General features: G+C 52.0%; 1 protein-coding gene across 4 annotated transcripts in view; it reads left to right on the top strand.

Moving 5' to 3' along the window:
* Positions 1–24,237, top strand: part of HJURP (Holliday junction recognition protein) — a 678,247-nt gene that overhangs the window by 112,287 nt on the left and 541,723 nt on the right. For all 4 annotated transcript variants that reach the window (XM_085606804.1, XM_085606808.1, XM_085606805.1 and 1 more), the window contains one exon: positions 16,441–16,507. In XM_085606804.1, coding sequence (XP_085462930.1) covers positions 16,441–16,507 — 67 coding nt within the window. The remainder of the gene's footprint in view (positions 1–16,440; positions 16,508–24,237) is intronic.

Below are 24,237 nucleotides of genomic sequence, written 5' to 3'. Positions count from 1 at the left end.
ATGGCCGCCTTTTAGCGCAGCTCTGCTGGCCGAGCTTCTAATCCGCCTAATATCCTTGGTCTTACCTGCCATCCATGAACTCCTTGCTTGGATTTGCCCTCCTCATCGCTCCTGCATCCTGGTGGTCCCATCTGGTGTCTGTCGCTGGCCTGCTGCTGCTGATTTGGCTCCGTCTCGCATCCCGGCCTGGTGATTGATGGCGGCGCCTCGTGTCATGAGGTAGTCCGCTGCCGGGGCTGTTGCTGTTCTCTACGGAGTGCTGGCTGCTGCCGCCTGCCGCTCGCGGTGCCCCGAGGTGTTGTGGGACTGCACCTGACCTGCGCTGGTGCCGACGGACCTGGAGAGAGGCACGCTCGGAGCGAGGGCGGTCCGGCGGTGCAGTGAGTGCCGTACGCCCGCTTCCTGTTGGGCTGTGGGTCCCGTGCTCTCCTGGGACTGTGACTCCGGCGGCGGTGGAGCTTGAGGGCGGCGCCCTGCTGAGGCGAGGAGCAGAGAGCGGCTTCAGAGTGTTGCGGATGGTGGAACCTGCCTGAGGACGCTGCATCGGTCAGGGCTGTGCAGGTGAGGCAGATCCGCGACGCCTGCTTTGCTGCGGCTAGGGACCGGCTTGGTGGCGCTGCGCGGCCGCGTGGTGCCCTGGGCGGTCTGCGGCGTGGCTTGCCGGTCCTGAGTGCCGCATGCACGCGGCTGGGCTCTGCGTAGCCTGGTGCCTGGCTGCCGCCTACCCCCGGTGTCCTTGGGGTGGCGGGCTCCCGGAGCTCCTTGTGTGGGACCCCCTGCCTCGGCGCTGGCATCATACGGCGGAGACTGTGGGGCCTGCTGTCACTTCATGGTCGTCGGGGTTGGTGGCAGAGGGACCAGTGGTGGCCTGCCTGTTCTCCTGGGGCCTCCGATGTTGAAACCCCTACTTTGGCGCCAAGTCATCAGTCTGTTGTCGTGAGGCCTGCTGCAGATACCTCCTTGGACGGGCTGGGGGCGGAAGGACCAGTGGTGGCTTGCTTCCTCTCGTGAGTGCTACGGGACCCCCCTCGCCTGCGCTCTTTCATGTACGTTGGGGACTGTGTTTGGCCCTGGCAGCTCTGAGTTCCCTTGCTTGGCTCCTGACGGGGTACTTACGTGGCTGACCCTCTGGACTTTTGGGGGACACTCTAACTTGCGCATTTCTTCCTTGCACGTGAGGGGATTAGAGTGTTCCGCCATGGGGCGTGCAGACAAGCAGCAAAGTAAGCTCTCCTTCACCGCCAAACCGCCCCCGAAACCCCCATCGCCTGCTGCCTCCGATGCTGAAAGGGGGACTGGGGCCAGGTTAGAGGGCATGTTGATCGCCATGCAGCAGAGCCTACATACTATCGACGCTAAAATTGACAATTTAAATTTGCGAATGGATACTATGGCTTCCAGGCTAGATAAGCACGGCGAGCAGCTGACCGAAGCTGAACAGCGCATTTCTAAGGCTGAGGAAAAAGTGGAGGCAGTCAGTACCTCCTGTGCAAGCATGGCAAAGATTATGGAGGTTATTAGGGCCAAAAATGAGGATATTGAGGCCCGGTCTAGACGGAACAATCTGCGCATTAACGGAATTGCAGAATCAACCAATACAGGGCCTATGGAACTATTCGTTGAGTCCCTACTTACCTCGCTATTTGGGGTGGAACACTTTTCGAAAGTTCTTATTGTAGAACGAGCCCACCGCTCCTTAGCTGCTCGGCCTAACCCTGGGGCGCCTCCCCGTCCCATTATAGCTCGCTTGTTGAATTACCGTGACAGGGACACTGCGTTGCGCCTAGCCCGGGAGAAAGGCAGCTTGAGTTATCAGGGAATGAAGGTGGAGTTATTTCCTGACTTTACGGTTGCGGTGCAGCAGGCGCGTAGAGAGTACCAAGCTGTGAAGAAAAAATTGCAACTGCTTAATATTTCATATGCCATGCTGTACCCGGCGCGCTTACGCATTCATCACGATGGGAAGTTCCGCATCTTCCCTACCCCTAAGGAGGCGCTTCAATTTCTCCGGCAGCTGGAGCGCCGCTCACCGCGGCGAGCGCCGCCACATGGGACAGTGGGAGACTCTGACTCTGATGGTTGACTGGTGATGACTGGTCTCTTCGTATGTATTGCTGTTCATTTCTGCCTTGCCCTTCGGCGAGCTGGATGTCCCCATGCGTCAGCCCTCGCTGTCTCAACTATCCTCCGGCATCATTGATGATGTTTTTTTGCTATCTATTTACGCTTGCCTGATTGCTTTGCTATGTGTTGCCTTTGAGGAATGCACTATATTGTTGGTGTTACTGCTGGATGCGAGGGGAGGGTCGCTATTGTCCTGGTACCGGGGGTGGTCATTTGGCGACCTTTGTGGCCAGATGCGGGTGGCTCCTCTCTTTTTGTCTCGGCCCACCCTGTACATCTCAGGGTGTTAGAGGCCTCTGGTGCTTCCCCAAATGGGAATTCCCAGCCGAGTTGTATTTTCAGTTTTGGCTTATAGCCTGGTTGCATTATTTCCTCACTGGAGATCCTTTATATGTGATTTGCCTACTATGTGACGTGTTTGTGAATGGTTTCTTTTATGCTGTTTACTGGGATGTCACAGCAGGTTTTTTCTGCTGGAGTGGGTGGGGGGGGGATGTTGGGGGTTGCAATGTTTTGAATGGTACACTGACGGTGCATGGTGGGTGTGGTGTGATATGGTTGGGAGCTGATTGTCCATATTATGCTGATATTATGCCTTCTCACACCGCGACATAGCTGCCTCTGCTGACGGGGAGATATCGTGGCTCAGTTGGAATGTACGGGGACTTGATAACCCACGTAAGGTTCGCCAGGTGCTCTCCTATCTTGACCGTCACAATGTTCGCATCGCTCTCCTGCAAGAGACGCATCTTACTAAGCAGGCGGTCTCGACTGTTGCCGCTAGGTGGGCGGGGGTTCGGCTTGCGGCTTGCTATTTCTCCTACGCTCGAGGGGTTATGGTCTTGGTTAAAAAAGGCACCCCCTTTGTTCCGCTTGTTATTGACGAAGATGAGGGTGGGCGATACATCATAGTGCAGGGTACACTCTATAATCGGTCCTTAGTTATAGTTAATGTATATGGGCCCAACGTTGACGACCCTTCCTTTTATGATGACCTGTGGGGGAAACTCTATAAGTTGCCCCCTTGTACTATTATTTGTGATGCGATTTTAATGTGACCCTGACATGGACAGAGTCTCCACTGTGGACAGACCTCTCAAGCGGAAGGCTGCTGCTATGCGAGATGGTATGACGCTGCTGGAGCTGGTAGATGTTTGGCGTCTATGGCACCCTGATGGTCGGGATGGTACCTGTCACTCCTATGCTCGCTCCGTTTGGTCCCGTATAGATATGTGGCTGTTGACCCGGGATGCCAATGATTGGGTGACGCGGGTTGATCACTTGCCTCAGACGCTCTCGGACCAATCCCCGGTACACCTTCGTCTGGCTTTGCCGACCTACGTCCCCCCTCCCTTCCAGTGGCGGCTCCAACCATCCGCCTTGTTAGATACGGTATTTTGTGAGGGTGTTCAGGAGGCCATTGCCGATTACTTTGCGAGAAACACTGGATCGGTGGGGGACGCTCTGGGAAGCCTTTAAGGTGACTATACGTGGGGTCTGCATTGGCCTTCAGGCAGGAGTGCTTCGGTCGCTCAGGGGTACAATGTCTGCGTTGGAACGTGAGTTGACAGGATTGGAGCGGCAGTATGAGAATGAGTCTGACCCCTCTGTTCTTGCGCACATTAGGACTAAAGTGGCAGAATATAACGCTGTGGCAGACCAGGAGATCCGTCATTTATCCCGCAGGTGTACGGCCAGGTATTACGGTGAGGGCGGCAGACCGGGCAGAGCACTGGCGGCCCGTATCATGGACCCTCAAATTCGTACGTATACGATTTACTCGATCGCTGTCGCTGATGGCACCTACTATGACACCCCTAATATTCTGGAGGCCTTTGCTGATTTCTATCAGGGCCTGTACGCTCACCGCCCGGCAGCCAATGAGGCTGAGTTACAGCAGTATTTGGATGATATAGCCTTGGTATGGATCTCTCATAGACAGCAGGAATTTCTGATGCACCCTCTCACCCTTGATGAAATACGGGATGCCATAGGCGCTCTCCCCACTGGTAAATCTGTTGGTGCTGATGGTCTGCCAGCGGAGTTTTATAAAACCTATATCGACATTTTAGCTCCTTGCTTGCTCCAGGTATATGAAGAAGCCTATGAGGCTTAATGCCTGCCCCCTACGCTGCGTGAAGCGCTGATGATTGCCCTTCTTAAACCGGGCAACCCGTCGGACCGGTGCGAATCCTATCAGCCGCTATCTTTAATTAACACCGACGTAAAAATTTTAGCTAAGGTCCTGGCTACCAGATTGCAGCTGCTTCTGCCGGTTATGGTCCTGCCAGACCAGTCTGGTTTCGTGCCTTCCCGTTCAACCTCCCACAATCTTAGAACTCTTTTTGCTGTTATGCATGTCCTTAAGCCCACGTTACCTGCGGTGGCGGTGCTCCTCGACGCCGCAAAGGCCTTTGATTCCATCTCATGGTCTTACATGATCTCGATCTTGCACTGTATGGGGGTGCCCTTCGTGTTCACTAATTGGATCAAGCTGTTATACACCTGCCCGTCAGCCAGAGTGAGGGTTAATGGGCACGTCTCTCGGCCAATCTCCATTCACCGGGGTACGCGCCAGGGCTGCCCGCTCTCGCCGCTGTTGTTCACGCTCATGCTTGAACCTCTGGCTTGTATCCTACGGCAGCGTCACTCCCGGGCGGCGCTGCGGTTTCTCCAGCGCCCTCTGGCTGATTTTCTGGGCTTGGTATAAACTGGTCCAAGTCCTTGATTTTGCCCCTTACAGACAGTACATCTCCGCTTGATTTAGACTTTCCCCTGGTTTGGTGTTCCGATGCAGTGAAATATTTGGGGGTGTGGGTACACCGCGACCCCCAGGAGGTGATACGCGCCAACTATGGAGTCGCTGTCGCGCGCCTTGAGGAGCAGGTGGCCCAATGGATAAAGCTACCCCTCTCTTTTGCAGACCGATTAGCTTTAATAAAAATGGTAATACTCCCCCGATTTTTATATCTATTTTTGAATATACCGACACCTTTGTCACGTCCCTTCTTCGCTTCCCTTCGCTCACTTTTAACCACATTGGCGTTGGGGGGGGGGGGGGGGAAATCTCGCCTCAAATGGGAAACACTTACGCTTCCGTATGCACTGGGGGGCTTTGCGGCACCTGATTTTCTGCTGTACTATTTGTGTGCGCAGGCCCACTTTGCATATCATTGGCAGCATGACTCTGCATATATTCCCCATGTGGCGGTGGAGGCTGGGGCGGTGCATCCTATACCGCTTAAGGCCATGCTTGTTAACACTCATACGGTATTTGAAAGGGGGGAGTTTAACACAGTGCAGACCACGGTTGGGGCATGGCGGGAGTTGGGTAGGCGTGCGCAGAAGCTGCCGCTTTACGCTCCTGACATGCCTCTGCTTCACCATTCTTCTCTCTCGGTCACTAATGAGGTGGGCGCCTTGCGAATACTCAGCGGCATGAATTTGGTGGCCATGAAAGACGTGTACCCGGGTGGCCGATTTGTTGCGGCTGCCTCATTGGCTGGTGATGGCCCTTTAACCGCCATGCAGCTCTTCATATACACTAGGCTGCGGTTGGCCATGCGCGAATTGTATCCGCAATTTCCCGCTGAGCCGCCTGCACTGGAAGCACTGCAACTCCTATACACTACCCCCTCTCGGGTGAAATTGGTCACTAGACTGTATCGTATCTCACAGAGAGAGGCCCCTCCTGTGGTTCAGCCGGCGCGGCTGCGGTGGAACGCTGTTTTGTCCCGCGAATTGACGGATGATGAGTGGGAGGGCTGTTGTAGCCTCACTGGGCGGCTGACATCGAACGGAAATTTGCGCCTGGTGCACTAAAAAATACATAAATCAGATATACTATACGCCTGCCCAGTTACATCGTTATGGTTTGCGTGACTCCGCTGCCTGTAAACGGTGCGGTGCCCCAGATGCTGATTTTTATCATTTGGCATGGGTTTGCCCCAAGGTACACTCATATTGGGAGGCTGTTATACAGATTATACATGACATGGTTGGGCTTCCCCTGGACTGCACCCCGCAGTTTTGTCTCCTTGGTCTTGTTGCTGACGTTAAAGTCTCCTGTAGAAGATTTGTGGCTATTGCGTTGTTGGTGGCTAAGCGGAGGATCTCCATGTGTTGGGAGAGTAGAGTGGGCCCCACCACCAGGCTGTGGCTGCAGGATTTGACCTATTGCCGTGATCAATTGTGCTGCTATGCTGAGGAGCTGCCAATAACATCCCGACCCCGTGATATTTGGTCGCCTCTCACGACCTATTTAATGTCTGTGCCCAGTGTCTAGCGTTTTTACTCTTTTGGACAATGCTATGGACATATCCCTGCATTAGTATGTGTGCCCCGTCTTCCTGTCCTGGCTGCTTGTTCTTTTATGTTTATGCAGACTCCTCAACTGATTCCAATGAACTTTGTACTATTATACCATGTATTGATACCTCACCTGCACTGTCTGATGTACCTCCAAGTATTGTTTTGCTGTTGTATAATGCTTTATAAAACTCAATAAACAAACCAAAAAAAAAAAGGTTCAGGGTGCCCCTAAATACTAGATTTAGGGGCGTTACATGTAGGTGAAGGGCAGGGACCAATGGGTCCCTGTCCAGGGGTGGGTACACCCCCTATTCTGCCTCTCTCCTGTGGGAGGGGGGCAGTAGCCTATTCCTGATTGGGTAGGGCCTCCCATCTTCAAGATGGCGAGTGCCCGGAGATGTGCTTCACCTCGCCTCCCCCACCTGAGGGGTGGGGTTGGCAGGCTGGCACATCCTCTGTCCTTATTTGGGGTTTCCGGCCAGGCTTCCCGCCAGAGTGGGGGTTGCCAGTGGCCTGGGGAAGCTCACAGAGGTAGCATGCCTTTGAAGCTTCCCCCTGCCCATCCTGGGGGAGGAGATTTTGCACCTCGCCCAGGATGTGCATTGTTGCAGGCCCAGGAGAGCAGGGGCTCTCCTACCCAGGGGTCCAGCAACATGTCTGCTGTGTGGCAGACTAGGCAGCCTCCCAGATCAGACGTGGATTGTAGGTTAGGTTTCAGGGGGCATCTCTAAGATGCCCTCTAGGGTGCTTGGTACATTAAATCCCACACTGGCATCAGTGCGGGTTTAATGTGCTGAGAAGTTTGATACCAAACTTCTCAGTCTTCAGTGTTGCCATTATGGTGCTGTGGAGTTCGTGTTTGACGAGCTCTCAGCACCATGTACTCTTAAATGGCAGCACTGCACTTACAGTGCCCAGGAATGGACCTGGGTACTGTAGGGGCACAGGGCTCATGCTCCTGTGACCACACCACTGGCATAGGGCACCCAGCTAGAGGGGTGGCTGATATATGTCAGAGCAGTGTAGGTGGTGGGCATAGCACACAGGGATGTGTGCTATGTCGACTCTTCGTTTTGTCTTGTAACCAGACACTCAGCCTGCAAGAGCAGTTTGTGTGTGTTAGGGTACAGGGCTCGAAGGGTGGCACAATGAGTGCTGCAGCCCTTAGAGGTCTTCCCTGATCACAAGGCCATGGGTACCTAGGGTACCATTTACCAGGGGCTGACATGTGGCCAGGGTTTGCCAAATTGGGTTTTGGCAGTTAGGCAGTTTTTAGGGAAGGAACACGGGTCCTGGGCACCGGATTGGCAGGAGCCCAGGGCACAACAAGGAAAAGTGCATCAGCTATCAGGCAAAAAAGGGGGGCGTTACTGCAACAGAAACCCACTTTCTTACATTCGGGCAGCAGGATTTTTTAATGCATCAAATTACGATAGATGAAATGCAGGATGCCATCTCAGCGTTGCCCAATGGGAAAGCTAGGGGCACGGACGGCTTACCATCAGAATTTTATAAAGAATATACTGACTTGCTGGTACCCTATCTCCATGAGATGTACTTAGAGGCGTATGAGGAACAACGCCTTCCAGACACGCTTCGGGAAGCGTGGATCATAGCACTGTTGAAGCCTGGAAAGGCGCCGGATAGCTGCGAATCATACAGGCCTCTTTCGCCTATAAAGACGGATGTAAAGATTTTGGCAAAGATGCTGGTCACCAGACTGCGTTTGTTGCTCCCTACAATAGTGCTCCCTGACCAATCGGGATTTGTCCCTACTCGATCCACGTCCCACAATCTACGTACGCTATTTGCAGTACTACATATTTTAGAGCCAACATTGCCTGTGGTGGCGGTCTTGCTAGACGCCGCTAAGGCGTTTGATTCTATCTCCTGGAAATATATGTTTGCTGTCCTACATTGCATGAGAGTGCCCTACCTATACACAAATTGGGTCAAACTATTATACACTGATCCTGTAGCGAGAGTGCGTATTAATGGGCAGACGTCTGATGCTTTCCAGATACGGCGTGGCACACGGTAAAGCTGCCCATTATCGCCATTATTATTTGCAGTAGTACTGGAACAGTTAGCATGCATATTACGGCAGAGATATGTGCAGACGGCGTTGCGCTTTTACCAGCAGCCCCTTGCAGTATCCATGTACGCAGATGATATGGTCCTATATGTACGTGACCCCTCAGTATATCTGGAGCAACTGATCAGGGAATATATCCGATTTGAGTGGCACTCAGGGCTCGGAATTAACTGGAATAAGTCAGTTGTAATTCCATTGTCTGAGAGTACACTGCACATAGAACTTGGGTATCCATTAGAACTGGAGCACAGACCCGGTAAAGTACCTGGGAATCTGGATCCATAAGTATCCACAGGTGGTTATACAAACCAATTATGGAAGGGCAATCACACAACTAGAAGAGCAAGTGTACCGATGGATAACATTACCATTATTGTTTGCAGACAGAATAGCGCTAATCAAGATGATTGTACTCCCAAAGTTTTTATATTTATTCATGATTATCCCCATTAGGTTAACACAGCATTTCTTCACTACGCTTCACACTTCCCTAATTACGCTCGCATGTGGGGTAAAAACCAGAGAGTGAAGTGGGAGGTGTTAATACTTCCATACGAAATGGGTGGGTTCACAGCTCCAGATTTACAATTTTTCTATCTCTGTGCTCAGGCACATTACGCCTACTATTGGCAGCAGGCTCCAGCCTTCATCCCACATGTAGCTGTGGAAGCTGGCGCTGTTCATCCAATACCGCTTAAAGCCCCGATTGGAAACACTAGCACTATATTTGAAAAGAGAGAAATAGATACGGTGCAATGCGCGGCCAACACATGGAAGGAGTTTGGGAAGAGAGCGCAAAGGCTCCCTTTATACGTTACAGCTATGCCACTTTTGCACCATACAGGACTCTCTGTAACAAGTGAGGCTGGCGCGCTTAAGGTCCTACATGAAGCAGGAATACACACAATGGTGGATATATTTCATGAAGGGAAATTTATCAGTCTCGCAGTTTGTAAAGGGTGGGGGGCCTCTGCAATGCTGCTGTTCATATACAGCAGATTACGCGCAGCATTACGTGCCCCATACCCATGCTTTCCTGAGGAGCCGCCCACCTTAGGTGCACTGCAGCTAATATACACTGCCCAAACAAGGTCCAAACTAATCACTCATTCATATAGTGTTTCACAAATAGATGCAGTAACCGTTGGGGTGGGTCCACTGGAGAAATGGAATTCTGTTCTATCTGAGCCACTGACTGATGATGAATGGAGAACGTGTTGCAAATTGACAGGGCAGCTGACTGCAAATGGGAACCTTAGAATCATTCATTTTAATTATTTGCATCAAATGTATTATACACCTGCACAGCTTCATAAATATGGTTTAAGAGATTCTGCATGCTGTATACGATGTGGTGCGCAAAACGCAGATTTCCAACATTTGGCATGGGCCTGTCCAAAGATTTATGAATCTGAAAGAAACACGTAGTGATAGATTCCTTACCTTAGAATTACCCCCGGCATCAGACTGGATCCGGAAAGTTTTCGTCAGCAGTACCCCTGCGCGTCAATAGGCGTTGTCGTGCGGCTCCGCGTGTGTTGTTGGCGTCATCGGCGCCGAGATGACGTCGCTGGAGCTACTTAGACGCACCCACGCGAGCTGACGTCAGTTCTTTCTTTTTCCGTGGCAGCAAGCGCAGATCTGGGAAGAGCAAGTACCCCCAGTCACTTTTTGACTGAGTGGTTTCGAGGTCTTTTGTCTCAATTTCTTCAAGTCGATCGATTCCTGGTGTCGTAGGGATGCCCGGCTTTAAGAACTGTGGGGACTGTAACTGCATGATGTCGGTGACGGACCCACACCGCGTGTGTCTCTACTGCCTGGGGTGCGACCACGACTCCAAGTTGTGCCCAGACTGCCGGGACATGGCACCGATGACTTTGCGGGAGCGGTCCTGAAAGTTGCTGGAAGTCCGGCAGTCGGCTCCGCGCCGCACAAGGTCCCGGTCCCGTGGGAGGTCGAGGGACCGGTCGTGGAGCCGTCACCATCGTTTCTCTGGATCTAAGTCTTTGCACTCTGGGTCAGGTAAGTCGAAGCATTCCATAAAGAAGTCGAAGAAGCGTCGTCGCTCCTCGACTTCCCCTCACCCGCCACGGCCGAGGGTGCGGGTGGTGCCACCCCCGCGGCTCCGGTGGAGCCTGCGACGTGGCCGCCGGCCTACCCACCTTTTCTGGGTCCGTCGGCGACACCTCCCGCGATGCAAGAGTTTCTTGCTGCCTTGGCCCGACTCTTTGGGCCGTCTGGCCCCGCCGGTGCGCCTCCGGGCCCGACTGGGGGTCCTGTCCTTCCATCGCCGGTGGCTCTGGCCCCAGCGTCGCTGGTGGCTCCGGCGCCGCAGGTCCCTCCGGGACCAGACCCCGGTCGACACCGGTTGACCTTGTAACACCTCCACCAACGTCGACCCCACCGGCACCACCTCCGACGTCACCCATTCCCCGTGACGACGTCTTCCCCAGTTTCAGCCCTGATATTGTGCCGGATTGGCGCCGTGCGGCACCGATCCCGACTGGGCCATTTTTCCCCTATGTCCGTCCTTATTTTCAGCCTGTTTCACAGACTTCAGAGGAAGGGGAGGACTGGGAGGGGTCTTAGGACCCTCTCACACAGCAGTGTGAGTACGATCCGGACAAGCAGTGGATTTGGGGGATGCCAGTGGTCTGACACTTTACCTGACCTTGGCATGCTGTCTCCTCCTACCGTGGCTACAGAGGAGGGAGCCAGTTACGCGGTAGTAGTATGTAGGGCAGCCGAGGCCCTCCACCTCGAACTCCCTACGGTGGCCGTCAGGACTAACCTCCTAATAGAAGTGCTTCAGCCGGCGGCAACTTGTTCGGAGCCCTTGCTGCCTTTTCATGACGCACTTTCTGATGTCCTTTTGGGCACTTGGTTCAGGCCCAACACAGGGGCTCCTGTGGACATGAACGTGGCCCGCCGCCATTGCCCGGCTCCAGGCGACCCCCTCTTTCTGTCCCAACACCCCACTCCCAAGAGCTTGGTTGTCCAAGCCTCTGCTTCCCAGAGCGCGTTCTCTTCCGCACCTCCGGATAGGGATTCCAAGAAGCTGGAACAGCTTGGCAGGAATCTGTTTTCATCTGCCAGCTTAGGGCTGCGGTCGGTGAACACCGCATGCCACTTGGGCCGCTATTCCCACTCTATGTGGGATACGGTTGCGCAGGTGCTGCGCAACTGTCCGGAGGAGTCACAGACAGTACTCTCCCAAGCTATAACAGCTGGTAGAGACGCAGCAAAGTTCACCATTCATTGTGGGCTTGATTCTTCCGACTTGCTGGGCAGGGGGATTTCCACGACGGTGGCGCTTCCGTGCCACGCCTGGCTGAGAACAACTGGCTTCTCAGGGGATGTCCAGAACACCTTGATGGACATGCCCTTAGATGGCATTCGCCGTTTTGGCAATAAGGCGGATATTGTGCGTTGGAGCGGTTGAAGGACTCATAGGCTACGGCCAAGTCCTTGGGCCTTTCGGCCACTCGCCCTCCTCCGCCTTCCGCTTTTCGCTCCTTTCGTGGCCACGGAAGGGGTGCCCCAACACGTTCGTTCCACAGCCACAGGCCTGCTCAGCAACATTCTCAGCGCGGCCGCGGATGTGGGAACCGTCAAGGCAGTTCGGGGGGCCAGCGGGCAGGTCAGTCCACCTCCACCCCCGCAGCATCCACTGCAAAGCCTTCCTAGTCCCACCTTTCAGGCCCATCAAACACCAGTGGGTGGCAGAATTCGCCATCATCTTCCCCACTGGCGCAACATCACATCAGACAAGTGGATGCTGTAAATTGTCCGATGGGGCTACTCCCTCCACTTCGAGACTCCCCCTCCAGCCATGCCACCTCAATACCACCGCATGTCGGGGGACCATCTTGAGCAGGAAGTCACAGCCCTCTTGGCCAAGAGGGCCATTGAGCGCGTTCCTGGGCCAGAAGTAGGTTGTGGTTGGTATTTCTACTACTTTCTGGTCCCCAAGAAGGACAAGGGTCTGCGTCCTATGTTAGACCTTCGGAATGTCAATTGCTTCCTCCGGAAGGAGAAGTTCAAGATGCTCACACTTGCTCAGCCCTAGACCCGCAAGATTGGATGGTAGCGTTGGACTTGCAGGACGCTCACTTTCATATTCCCGTCCTGGTGGCCCACCGGCGTTACCTGCGGTTCACGGTATGCCACGAGCAGTTTCCGTTCACCGTGCTCCCTTTTGGCCTTACCAGCGCCCCTCGGGTGTTCCCAAAAGTGATGGCGGTGGTCGCAGCTCATCTGTGCAGATCAGGGGTCCCAGTCTTCCCCTATCTCAACGATTGGTTGTTAAAGGCGGGCTCGCCCCAGGCAGTCGTCTCCCACCTCCAGACTATGGCCGACCTCTTGCATTTGCTGGGGTTTTCCATCAACGTGCCGAAGTCGCACCCGATTCCCTCTCAGAAGCTCCTCTTCATCGGAGCGGTTCTGGATTCGGCGCAGTTTCGGATCTATCCTCCCGAGCAGCGAGTCCGGGATATCCAGGCTATGATTCCGATCTTTCAGCCTTTATCACAGGTTTCGTTCAGGATGACCCTCTGGCTACTGAGCCTGATGGCCTCCTGCATCCTGTTGGTGGATCATGCCAGATGGCATATGCGGGGCACAGCATCAGGGCAACCTGTCCGATCACGTCCAGATCTCGGAGGGCACTGCACAACAATTGCAGTGGTGGCTCACGAATCGCGATTGGGTCAATGGCAGATCCCTCTCCCTTCCCCAACCAGAACATACAGTGGTGACGGACACGACCCTTCTGGGATGGTGCTGCCAGATGGGAGAGGCAGAGATCAGAGGACTCTGGTCTCCGTCGGAGTCCCGGCTCCATATCATCCTTCTGGAGCTTCGGGCGATCTGACTTGCACTGAAAGCATTCCTTCCCTCTGTCAAGGGGAGAGTAGTGCAGGTGTTCACGGACAACACCACCGCCATGTGGTACTGCAACAAGCAGGGCGGGGTGGGGTCGTGGACCCTATGTCAGGAGGCTCTGCGTCTCTGGACATGGCTGGAACATCAGGGCATTTTCCTGGTGGTTCAACACCTGGCAGGTTCTCTGAACGCCAGGGCGGACGAACTCAGCCGCCGGTGCATGATAGATCACGAACGGCGTCAGCACTTGGACGTGACGCAAGGTCTCTTTCAGCAGTGGGGAGAGCCTTGGTTAGATCTATTCGCCACTGAAGAGAACACGCAATGTCATCAGTTCTGTGCGCTGGAATTTTCAAGGCGGCACTCGTTAGATGACGCTTTTCGTCACAAGTGGAGTTGCGGTCTACTATACGCCTTTCCGCCTATACCACTTCTACCCACAGTGCTGAAGATCATCAAACGCGACCTGGCCCAAGTCAATCTTGTGGCTCCGGACTGGGCTCGAAGAGTATGGTATCCCGAGCTACTCAGCATGGCTATCGATCCCCCGATTCGACTGCCTCTTTGGGAGGAGCAACAGGGGACGGTCTTCCACCCGAACCTGTCCAGCCTCCACCTCCTTGCGTGGAGATTGAGCGGCGGCAGTTGACGTCTTTTGACCTGCCTCCCGAAGTTTGTGATGTAATCTTGGCAGCCAGGCGTCCCTCCACTAATACGGTATAAGCCTGCAGGTGGAATAAGTTTGTGGCATGGTGCACAGCAAAGGCTGTGGATCCCCTTTCTGCCCCTCTTTCAGAGGTCCTTCTATTCCTTCTTTCTTTGGCCCAGCAGGGCTCTGCTCTGGGCACTATCAAGGGCTATCTCTCGGCCATTTCAGCCTTTTTACGGCTTCCAGATCAGCCTTCCCTTTTCAAGTCCCCTGTTCTAAATAGATTCTTAAATGGCATTACTCATCTTTTCCCTCCTGTTCCTTTCATAATGCCTCAGTGGGACTTGAACCTGGTTCTGACATATCTGATGTGTGCTCCCATTGAGCCACTTCACAACTGTCCTTTTCATCTTCTCACTTTAAAGACAGCTTTCCTGGTGGCCATCTCCTCTGCCAGAAGAGTGAGTGAGCTCCAGGCTCTTTCTTCTAAACCTCAGTTCCTCTCTGTCCATCCGGACAAAGTGGTTCTAATGACTCGTCCATCTTTTCTGCCAAAGGTTGTCACTGCCTTTCACATCGGGCAGACCATCACTTTGCCCACCTTCTTTCCGCCTCCGCATCCCTTAGAAGAGGAAGAGAGGGTCCACCGCCTGGACCCAAAGCATGCGCTCTCATTCTACCTAAACCACACACAACAGTTCCGGGTGGATGACCAGCTCTTTGTTGGCTACGTGGGCGCCAAGAAAGGTCGGGCCGTGCACAAGCGGACCATCTCTCGGTAAGTCATTCTGTGCATAAAAGGCTTGTTAATCTTTTTCTAAAAGAGAGCCTTCGTGGGGCTGCGCGCCCATTCTACCAGGGCGACGGCAGCCACTACTGCTTTGGAACGGGGAGTTCCCTTGCATGACATCTGTCAGGCAGCTACGTGGGCCTTGCTGCACACGTTTACCAAGCACTACTGCCTGGACAGCCAAGTCCGGAGAGACGGCTTCTTTGGCCGTTCTGTTCTCCAGGACTTTCTGGTGTGATCTTGGTTTGCAGACCCACCACAGGGGTTGGTATTGCTGGGGTATCTATTCTAAGGTAAGGAATCTATCACTACGTGTTTCTTTTAGATGCACAATTTACTTACCTTCGGTAACGATATATATGTTAAAAGCATTAGTAGTGATAGATTCCTTACCGCCCCACCCATCCTCCCTGTTCTGCGAACTGATTTCTAGGGTTAAGGTCATCCCTTTCAGGGCCCTAGTTTCATGGCACTAGTGGTCAGCTTCTTGCATGGCTCTGCTTTCCTGGCGTGGAAAGTTGTGTACAGAACTGACATCAGCGCGCGTTGGCGCGTCTAAGTAGCTCCAGCGACGTCATCTCGGCACCGACGACGCACGCGGAGCCGCACAATGAAGCCTACCGACGCACAGGGGTACTGCTGACGAAAACTTTCCGGATCCAGTCTGATGCCTGGGGGTAATTCTAAGGTAAGGAATCTATCACTATTAATGTTTCTGACAGAGGTATCGTTACCGAAGGTAAGTAACTTATGCGTTCTGGTACAGATCACACACACATTGACAAAAATGGTGGGGGAGCTGATAGATTGTGACATTCCCTAATAAACATACTTGCAGAGTACAAAGTTCAAAGTCATTAATTGGAAATTGGTGGCTATAGCTTTATTATTGGCGAAACGAAGAATCTCCATTCATTGGGGTGGCAGACCTGCACCAAAGCATAAGCATTGGATGAAAGATATGGTATATTGTCGGTATTAGCTCACCTGCTGTGCTGAAGAATTACCAAGTGTGTCTAGGCCACGTGAGATATGGGGTTTGTTAACTTCCTATTTGATGACTATGGTTGAGGACTAATGCCATTCCATGTACTGCTCGAGATCTGTTATTGCAATCCAAATCCTGAATGTACTTGAATTTTACCACCAGGTTTTTATTGGAATGTATCAAATCATCAATCTGTGCTCTGTAACTATGTGTAAATGCTGATGAACTTTATGGTTGTTTTATTATGAAAATTCAATAAATAAAATCAAAACTAAAAACTATGCAACGATTAGATGTACATGATCTATAAGGTGACAAAACATGCATAACACAAATCTTACTAGGAAACAGTCTGTGCCGAAGAATACATTTGACAAGTATAATACTTCCGGTTACATGGGAATATTCTATTAAAGACAGTATAAGGCCATATGTTGATTTGGCTAAGGGAGGGGAATTGTGTTCAGAATTTTGAAGCATCGAAGAGTGATACAAAAAAACACTTTCTACATTTATACTGGTGTATTGTGCTATACAAATGAACACAATTAAGATCTATGCTTTATGTTTAATAAGTTTATTTTATCTTTTATCAACAGTATGATAAACCATTTGAGAATTCTGTATTGGTGAATGTAGAGACTATGGCGTATGACACACCAAATGGTAAGGCATGTGCACTTGTGTATGCATATATCATTTTTATTTTTAACTGTCTTACATAGTCATGGATTTCATGTTATCAGTTTTTGCTAAAAGTGACCTGTGTTGAATTGTTAAGTCTATTTTTGTGTATTTGTTTTAAATAAATGTCCATCTCTTTCCTCTCCTACTACTAGGTGGATGTTACCTTAATTGGGAACTCAAGGAAAGACTAGTGATTTAAATGTAACTTCCTTGTGGCACCCCCTTCTATGCATGATATGTCTCCGTAATTGTTGGTTGGCTGTTTATAGTTAACAGTTTTTAGGTCTTGCCTGCCAGACAGCGCAAGCTTTTGGTGATGTATTTTTAGTCTTATTAGGTATAGCCTATCAGACAGCTATGCCATTGGCAGAAAGAACTATTGTCTGTTTACAGTGTGCGTAGATCTCACGCATGGTTTACCATTGACTGGCTTTATTGTCACTCTCATTTACTTGCTTTTTATTCGAAAATTTTTGTGGGCTTTCCTTCCTCTTCGATTTGTCTCTCCCATGGAGCATTGAGAAATGACTTGTGTGCTTCCACACTTTGCTGCTGTTTCATTGGGTTAAGCACTCAATGAAAGCGCATTTGTTTCCACCAATCTCCCTTATGTATATCTCTCCCCTAGCCTCACCTATGCTGCTTTCTGTCGCTCGTGTGCTTCTCCCGTGCTGTCTAAATGTTGTACTCACCCTTGATTACTTCTCTGTTGTGTCGTTTTTTGCTTGTGTGCTTCTCTCCGCCTGCTCCATGCAGCTCTCACTTTCACCATCCCTTCCCTACATGTTACTTCCCTCCACACTCTCCCTACGTGTTGCTCCCCACCACCTGCTCCGCCAGTGTTCTTTCCTCCATCCATTCCGTACGTGCTGTCTCCACCCCCCACTCCCCCCCCCCCCCTGTAAGAAAGTGGCTCTGTATATACTGCACCAAAGTAAGGTTCAGTGTGTGAATAGAGTCCACAGTCCCCAGAGGTATGGCAGAGGCTAAAGTTAGATATAACCCTACTCTCTAAAGTGGTAGCTTGGTCGAGCAGTAAGGCAGTATCAGAAGACAGTGTTAAGCATTTGTTGTACACACTCAGTCAGCAAATAGTTTCACACACTCAAGAACTGAACTCTAGGCCACTTGTTTTGTATATAAAAATATATAGTTGTTTTATTTTAGAACCACAAGTGAGTATCAAAATACTTTCTCAGAATGAAATGCTGTAGTTGTATACTTTCAATAAGCAATATACTTTTAAATGCAATAGTTACAGTTGTTGCAATAGGCAACACAATTCAAACGCAATTATAACATTGAGCTCAATGGGGATTTTTAAGTAAAGGCAATTTCAATTACTTTGCGTGTGATTTTCTTACTCAGGGTTGGATCCTGGATTCAACCCTGGTGCATTTCCTGTAAACAGTTGAAAGAAATCGTTTTTGTTACACAGGCGATTTTTAAGGAATATTTGTATGTTTCTAAAATCGACAGATGAATTTCTGGCAAAAACCAGGCAATGTTATCCTATGGAGGAAAATCAAGTTATCGGTAAGTACTGTTGTAATTACTTTTCAGGGTCAGTGCTGGGCACCAAGTTCCAGCACTGGGATCTCTCCTGATAACAGGTGAGTAATTTCGTTTTCGTTGTTCGGCTGATTTTTAGTGAATATTTTAAAGTTTCAAAACTCGAACTTCCAAGTGAAACCGTCAATGTTACCCTATGGAGAAAATGTAGGTTATCGGCTTTCCGGTAGGTACTCGACTGGCAGAGTTAAGGTGATGGGCATAGACTCAGGGGTCTTCCAGGGTCAGGTAGGTACAGTTGGTACACCCTCAGCGGCACAGGGGCACTCGGGTGCAGAGGGAGTTAGGCCCAATGTTAGCCTATGGCGGGCAGGGGGCCCTTGGTTGGTGGCTGCTAGCAGGCAGGCCACGCGGCTGTGGGAGCTGGGCTCCTGGTCACTCACACGGGGCAAGTGGGGAAGTTAGATAGGATAGAGGTTGCCCTTCAAGGGTCACTCGGGCAGCTGGGTGCTTTTGAGCCGTCGGGCGCTCAATGTATTTCAATGGAGAAGCTGCAAGATGAACAAAGGCTGCAAGGTCGGGACGGAGATTCTTCAGGTGCGACCACCACTTCGAGAGGTAAGTTGGGAAGCTGTAGGTTAGGTAGGCACCCAGGAGCTGGGCACGGGGGGCAGCAGGGCGCCGGGTACAGGTGTATCTTTTCGCGTCGGAAAATCTTACCCTCTGCTGGTCACGGTTGGAGGGGTCCCTGGTTCTGAGGCTGCAGGCGTCGTCAGGAGCGTCGAGGAGGGTCCTTGGGTGCTGGATTCTTGGTCACAGTCGCCGGGGGGACATGCTCGTGGTCTTTGTTCACTCAGGCACAGGCCGGGCTCGGCGGGTGCAGAGTGTGCTGGATTCACGGTTCCTGGCTTGGCACCAGGGGTTGTTGCTTGTTTGAGCAGAACCACTGCTCGTGGGAGTCCCAGTCTTGGTAGATGAGCAAGGCAGTCAGGCCCTCGGGATTTTCGAGGTGCTGACCACTGGAGATGCCGGGTTTTAGCAGGAGCAGGTTTGAGGGTCGACAGGCCTGTAGGGCTGGGGCCAAGTCAGTTGGTGTCGTCCTCTTGTTAGCAGCTGCAAGGCAGGTCTTCTTTCTTCTTGTTCTTCTTTCTTGTTTCGGATTCGGGATCTGAGGAAGGAAGGTTCAGGGTGCCCCTAAATACTACATTTAGGGGCGTTACAGGTAGGTAGAGGTCAGGGACCAATGGGTCCCTTCCCTGGGGTGGGTACACCCCCTAGCCTGCCACTCTCCAATGAGAGGTGGGCATGAGCCTAGTACTGATTGGGCAGGGCTTCCCATCTTCAAGATGGCGAGAGCCCGGAGTTGTGCTTCACCTCGCCTCCCCCACCTGAGGGGTGGGGTTGGCAGAGGCTGGCACACCCCCTTTCCTCACTTTGGTTTTCCTGCCGATCTTCCCGCCAGAGTGGGGGGTCAGAACCGGTGGGGGCCAGTTGCTGAGTACAGCAAGTGGCCTGGAGAAGCTCACAAAGGCGGCATGCCTTTTAAGCTTCCCCTGCCCATCCTGGGGGAGGAGACCTAGCACCTCGCCCAGGACGTGCATTGTTGCAGACCCACGAGAGCGGATGGCTCTCTACCCAGGGGTCCAGCAACATGTCTGCTGGGTGGCAGCCTAGGCAGCCTCTCATCTCTAAGATGCCCTCTGTCGTGCATTTTACGTTAAATCCCACACTGGCATCAGTGTGGGTTTAATGTGCTGAGAAGTTTGATATCAAACTTCTCAGTCTTCAGTGCAGCCATCATGGCGCTCTGGAGTTCGTGATGACGATCTCCCAGCACCATATACTCTTAATGGCAGCATTGCACTTACAGTGCCCAGGAATGGACCTAGGTACTTTAGGGGTACAGGGCTCATGCACCTGTACCCACACCACTGGCATAGAGCACCCAGCTAGAGGGATGACTGAGGTATGCCAGGTCAGTGTGTTTTGTGGGCATGGCACACAGGAACGTGTGCCATGTCGACTCGCTGTTTTAGTCTGCGCCAAGAAACTCAGCCTGCAAAGCCAGTGTGTGTGTGTCAGGGTACAGGGCCTCTAAGGGTGGCACAATAAGTGCTGCAGCCCTTAGGGGCCTTCTCTGGTCACAGGGCCCTGGGTACCTAGGGTACCATTTAACAGGGGCTGACATGTGACCAGAGATGCCGATTGGGTTTAGGCTTCAATGCAGTTTTAGGGAAGGAACACAGGCCCTGGGTACCTGATTGGCAGGAGCCCAGGGCACACTCAGTCAAAGTACATCAGCAATGCAGCAAAAAGTGGGGGGCATACCATGCAAGAAAGATGGCACTTTCTCACACCCCCCACCTGGCATTCTTTGTGATGCATCCCCATGTTTCCTTTGTATTGTTCCCCCACCTGCGCTCTCTGTGATGCTCCACCCATACCTGTGCTTTAATAGGAAAAAAACCTCTTTTGCAATGCTTACTTATTTTAATTACTGATCCAATTTGGTAATTCAAAAACAACATTTGTGCCATTTAGAAGTGTATGCGTATGTGGTGCACGCGCCTACAAAATGATGCAGCCACCGTGTCATAGCTCCTTTTTTTTTTCTTTTCTTATTCATGCTGCAGTGCATTGGGGATGCTGTGCTGCATGGTTTAAAACCATAGGCGAAGCCAATAGCTCACGGAGATACGACCAATTGGCATTGCCAGTGCTTGTTTTAGTTAGTGCATAATGGCTGGATTTAACCATCTTAACCAAAGACTTACTACGACCACATAGTTTGTTTTTCATTTGTGCTTGAGGGTATATTTTTGCTTCAGCCTTTGGTTCACCACAGATTTTCTTCACCTCCTTTTAAACTTCAGATATTAGCATTCAAGTAATCTAGCTGTTGCAGAGCTTACATCTCAATATGTAACCTGTCTACACCTCTTAGGCAGTGTCTTGAGTGTATGTGACCATCGTAACCAGTCTACACTTGTTACAAATGCACCTCTGCCCATGGGAGAAAAATGTTGGCTCCCAAGCAAAATTAGAAGATCATCTTTGCTTCAGGCAGCCCATTTTTCTACAACCTTTACGACAAATGACTAGATTGCCATTTTGGCCAGTGAATGAGATACACCAAAAGCAGTTGTGAGAAAACTTCAACTCCTGGATCACCAATTGCGCAGACAGTATTGTTCCCATCAAGAGCAACAGGCCAGAGAAAAACTTCCAAAAAGGCCAGCTTGTACACCCAAGAACTCAGAACAGCGAAACAAGACAGCAAACAGCTGGAGCCGCGATTGTGCACCAGCAAGGACATCTTAGACAGGGAAGCCTTCAAGACTTCACTCAACCTCTGCCACCGCCTGTTAAGATCAACAAAGAAGACAGCCCTTGCTGCCCGCATTGAAACCAGTGCCAACAATACCAAGGAACATTTCAAAATAGTTAAGGAATTCTCCAACCCGACTGCCAACGAAAACATCATCACACCCTCACAGGATCTGTGCAACATCCTCGCCCACTTCGTCCACGACAAGATTGCAACCATATACAGAAAGTTCGAGGCATGTGGGCTGCTGAATTCATATCTGTGCATAGATCGCCGCCTAGTGTTGGGTCCGGATGTTTGCACGTTGTTGTCCTGGAAGAGTCTTCGAAATATCCTGGGATAGGTGACTCCTCCCCTGGACTACAGTGCGCATGGGCATCCTCTCCATCCTCAGATTGTTTTTTTCCGCCATTGGGTTCGGATGTGCTTATCTTGACTCAAGTTAGGAAAAACTTTTTCCAGGCCAAAAGGCCTTTAGTTCGCGTCGGTACTGTTCCCGATCGGTATCGATAGTATCTTGTTAGTTTACTAACTTCCAGAACCAACTTTTTCGCATTTTACACGACCATCGGCCCGTCATCGACGATGGAATCGAGGACACCATTCAAGCGGTGTCCTGTATGCAATGCGAAATATCCCCATATCGACGTCCATCCGGTGTGCAACAAATGCCTTTCACCGGATCACGACGAATCTACATGTATGGCCTGTGCCCGATTCCGATCCAAGAAGACTCTCCGGAATCGACGAGCAGCGAGACTCGAAGCGCAGCAAGCGGCACCGGCCCCGGCCAACATCTTCAGCGCCGAAGACGAAGATGTCGAAGACGTGGAGAACCTACCCTCCAGCCCCGCTTCCGAACACGACTCCGGATCGGAAGACGTCGAAGAACGACTCTTTTCCAGAGATGAAGCCGACACCGAGGTAGGAGACTACAATGAGGCCTTAGGGGCCGAAGAGAGTAGCTCCGGTGACGAGCAAGGCCTACCCGTACAGACTGAGGATATCCCAGTGCGCCAGTCTATGGCTCCGGTCGAGGGATCGCCTTCGGGCCTTACCCAAGACCTATCCCGCAGTTCTTCGGCCCCGCCCTCTGGCCCGGCCTCGGACATTCAGCGGCAGCCATTACTACCCAAAACGGCTGGTTTCCCTTCACCGAAACCGAAAGCTGTATTGGTTCACCAGAAACCGAAACTGAAAGTGAAGCTGGTCGGATCGAGGCCCACCACACCTTCGACGCCAGCAAAACCCGTCGGCACCGACCGCACCAAACGAGACTTCGGTGCCAAGCTTGCAGCAGCCGACGTCGGCGCCGACACACGGAAAAAGACCTTCGGTGCCACCAAACCTACTCGGCTCCCGGCACCGACACAATCGGCTCCGACCCCAAAGGTCAAACTGCCTGCTGCGTCTCACACCGCTTCGCCAGCACCACCAAAGGCGCACTCATCAGCGACGTCGACAGCCATTACCGCCCCTCGGCTCGATGACTCACCGGCGCCGAAGAAGTCCACGCCCGCCTCTGCGGAACCGGTCGGCGCAAAGGACTCGATGGCGCTCCAGGTGCGGCCCGTTACTGCGCAAGGCACCAAACACAAAGCAGTCCTCCAGGACACGTCAGGCTCCGAGCCGATAAAAGCTCCAACAGCCTCTTCGGCACCGGCCAACATCACTTTTGGCCTGCCGCCATCCACGGCCCCAAAACTGTTCCAAATCAGAACACGAGTCACCCACACTACGTTCACGCCTGCCGAACGCTCTCCTGCGGAGACGTCTCCATCACACATCATCGACGCCGACACCGGCAGGATGATGCTCCACAAGAGGAGAATAACTTCCGAGCCAGCTTTGGACTCCTACCGGATCCCGCTTAAGAAAAAGCTGCCAGTGACTTCGGAACCAGTTCTTTACGAACCTCTCCATTCCTCTTACCAAGATCCACAGTCCTTCTCTCCCACACACTCCGACACAGACGTTTTGGAGGACTACATGGGTGACCACGTCCCCTACCCCGGAGAGATGGACCCTGAAGGCCAACAGGACCCTGACCAAGCTTGGGATGACCCTGTAGACTCGGGTGCACCTATGGATACACAGGACCCGCAACTCTATGGAGCAAAAACATCTCCCACAGAGGACACTGCCGCATTCAACGCCCTAATTGAACGGGCTGCGGCCAATCATGGTGTGCAACTCCACTCTGACACCGTCGAGGATGACTTTCTCATGGATACTTTTGCATCCTCAGAAAGGAATATAAAAACTCTACCCATGTTGAAGGGTGTCCTCAAACCAGCAAAGGACATCTTCAAAGAACCCACCAGGGCAAGAGTAATAAACCCCAGGATCGACAAGAAATACAGGTCGGCGCCTGGGGACCCTACCTACATTAGAGGCCAGTTACCTCTGGATTCCATTGTAGTTGCGAATGCTCGCAAACGGGCACACTCGCAAACAACAGGTGATGCTCCTCCCCCGGACAAAGAGTCCAAGGTGCTAGAGACCTCCGGTAAACGGGTTGCGGCCCAGGCAGCTAACATTTGGCGCATTGCCAATACTCAAGCGCTCCTCGCTCGCTACGATCGAGCACACTACGACACATTAGAACAATTACTCCAACATCTCCCTGACCAATTCAAAGAAGGTGCAGAGATCCTCATCAGGGAGGGACAACTCCTCACAAACGCATCCATTAAGTGTGCACTGGATGCCGCGGACACAGCTGCCAGAGCCATAAACACTAGCGTCCTGTTGCGACGCCACGCCTGGTTGCGAATCTCCGGATTCAAACCGGAGGTACAAAATAACATCCTCAACCAGCCTGTCAACCCCGATTACTTATTCGGGCCGGAGGTTGACACCACCCTAG

Source organism: Triturus cristatus, chromosome 5_2, assembly GCF_964204655.1.
Source record: "Triturus cristatus chromosome 5_2, aTriCri1.1, whole genome shotgun sequence".
Lineage (NCBI taxonomy): Eukaryota > Metazoa > Chordata > Amphibia > Caudata > Salamandridae > Triturus > Triturus cristatus.
Note: the sequence above shows the minus strand (reverse complement) of the source record. Positions and strands in the feature narration are given on the sequence as shown.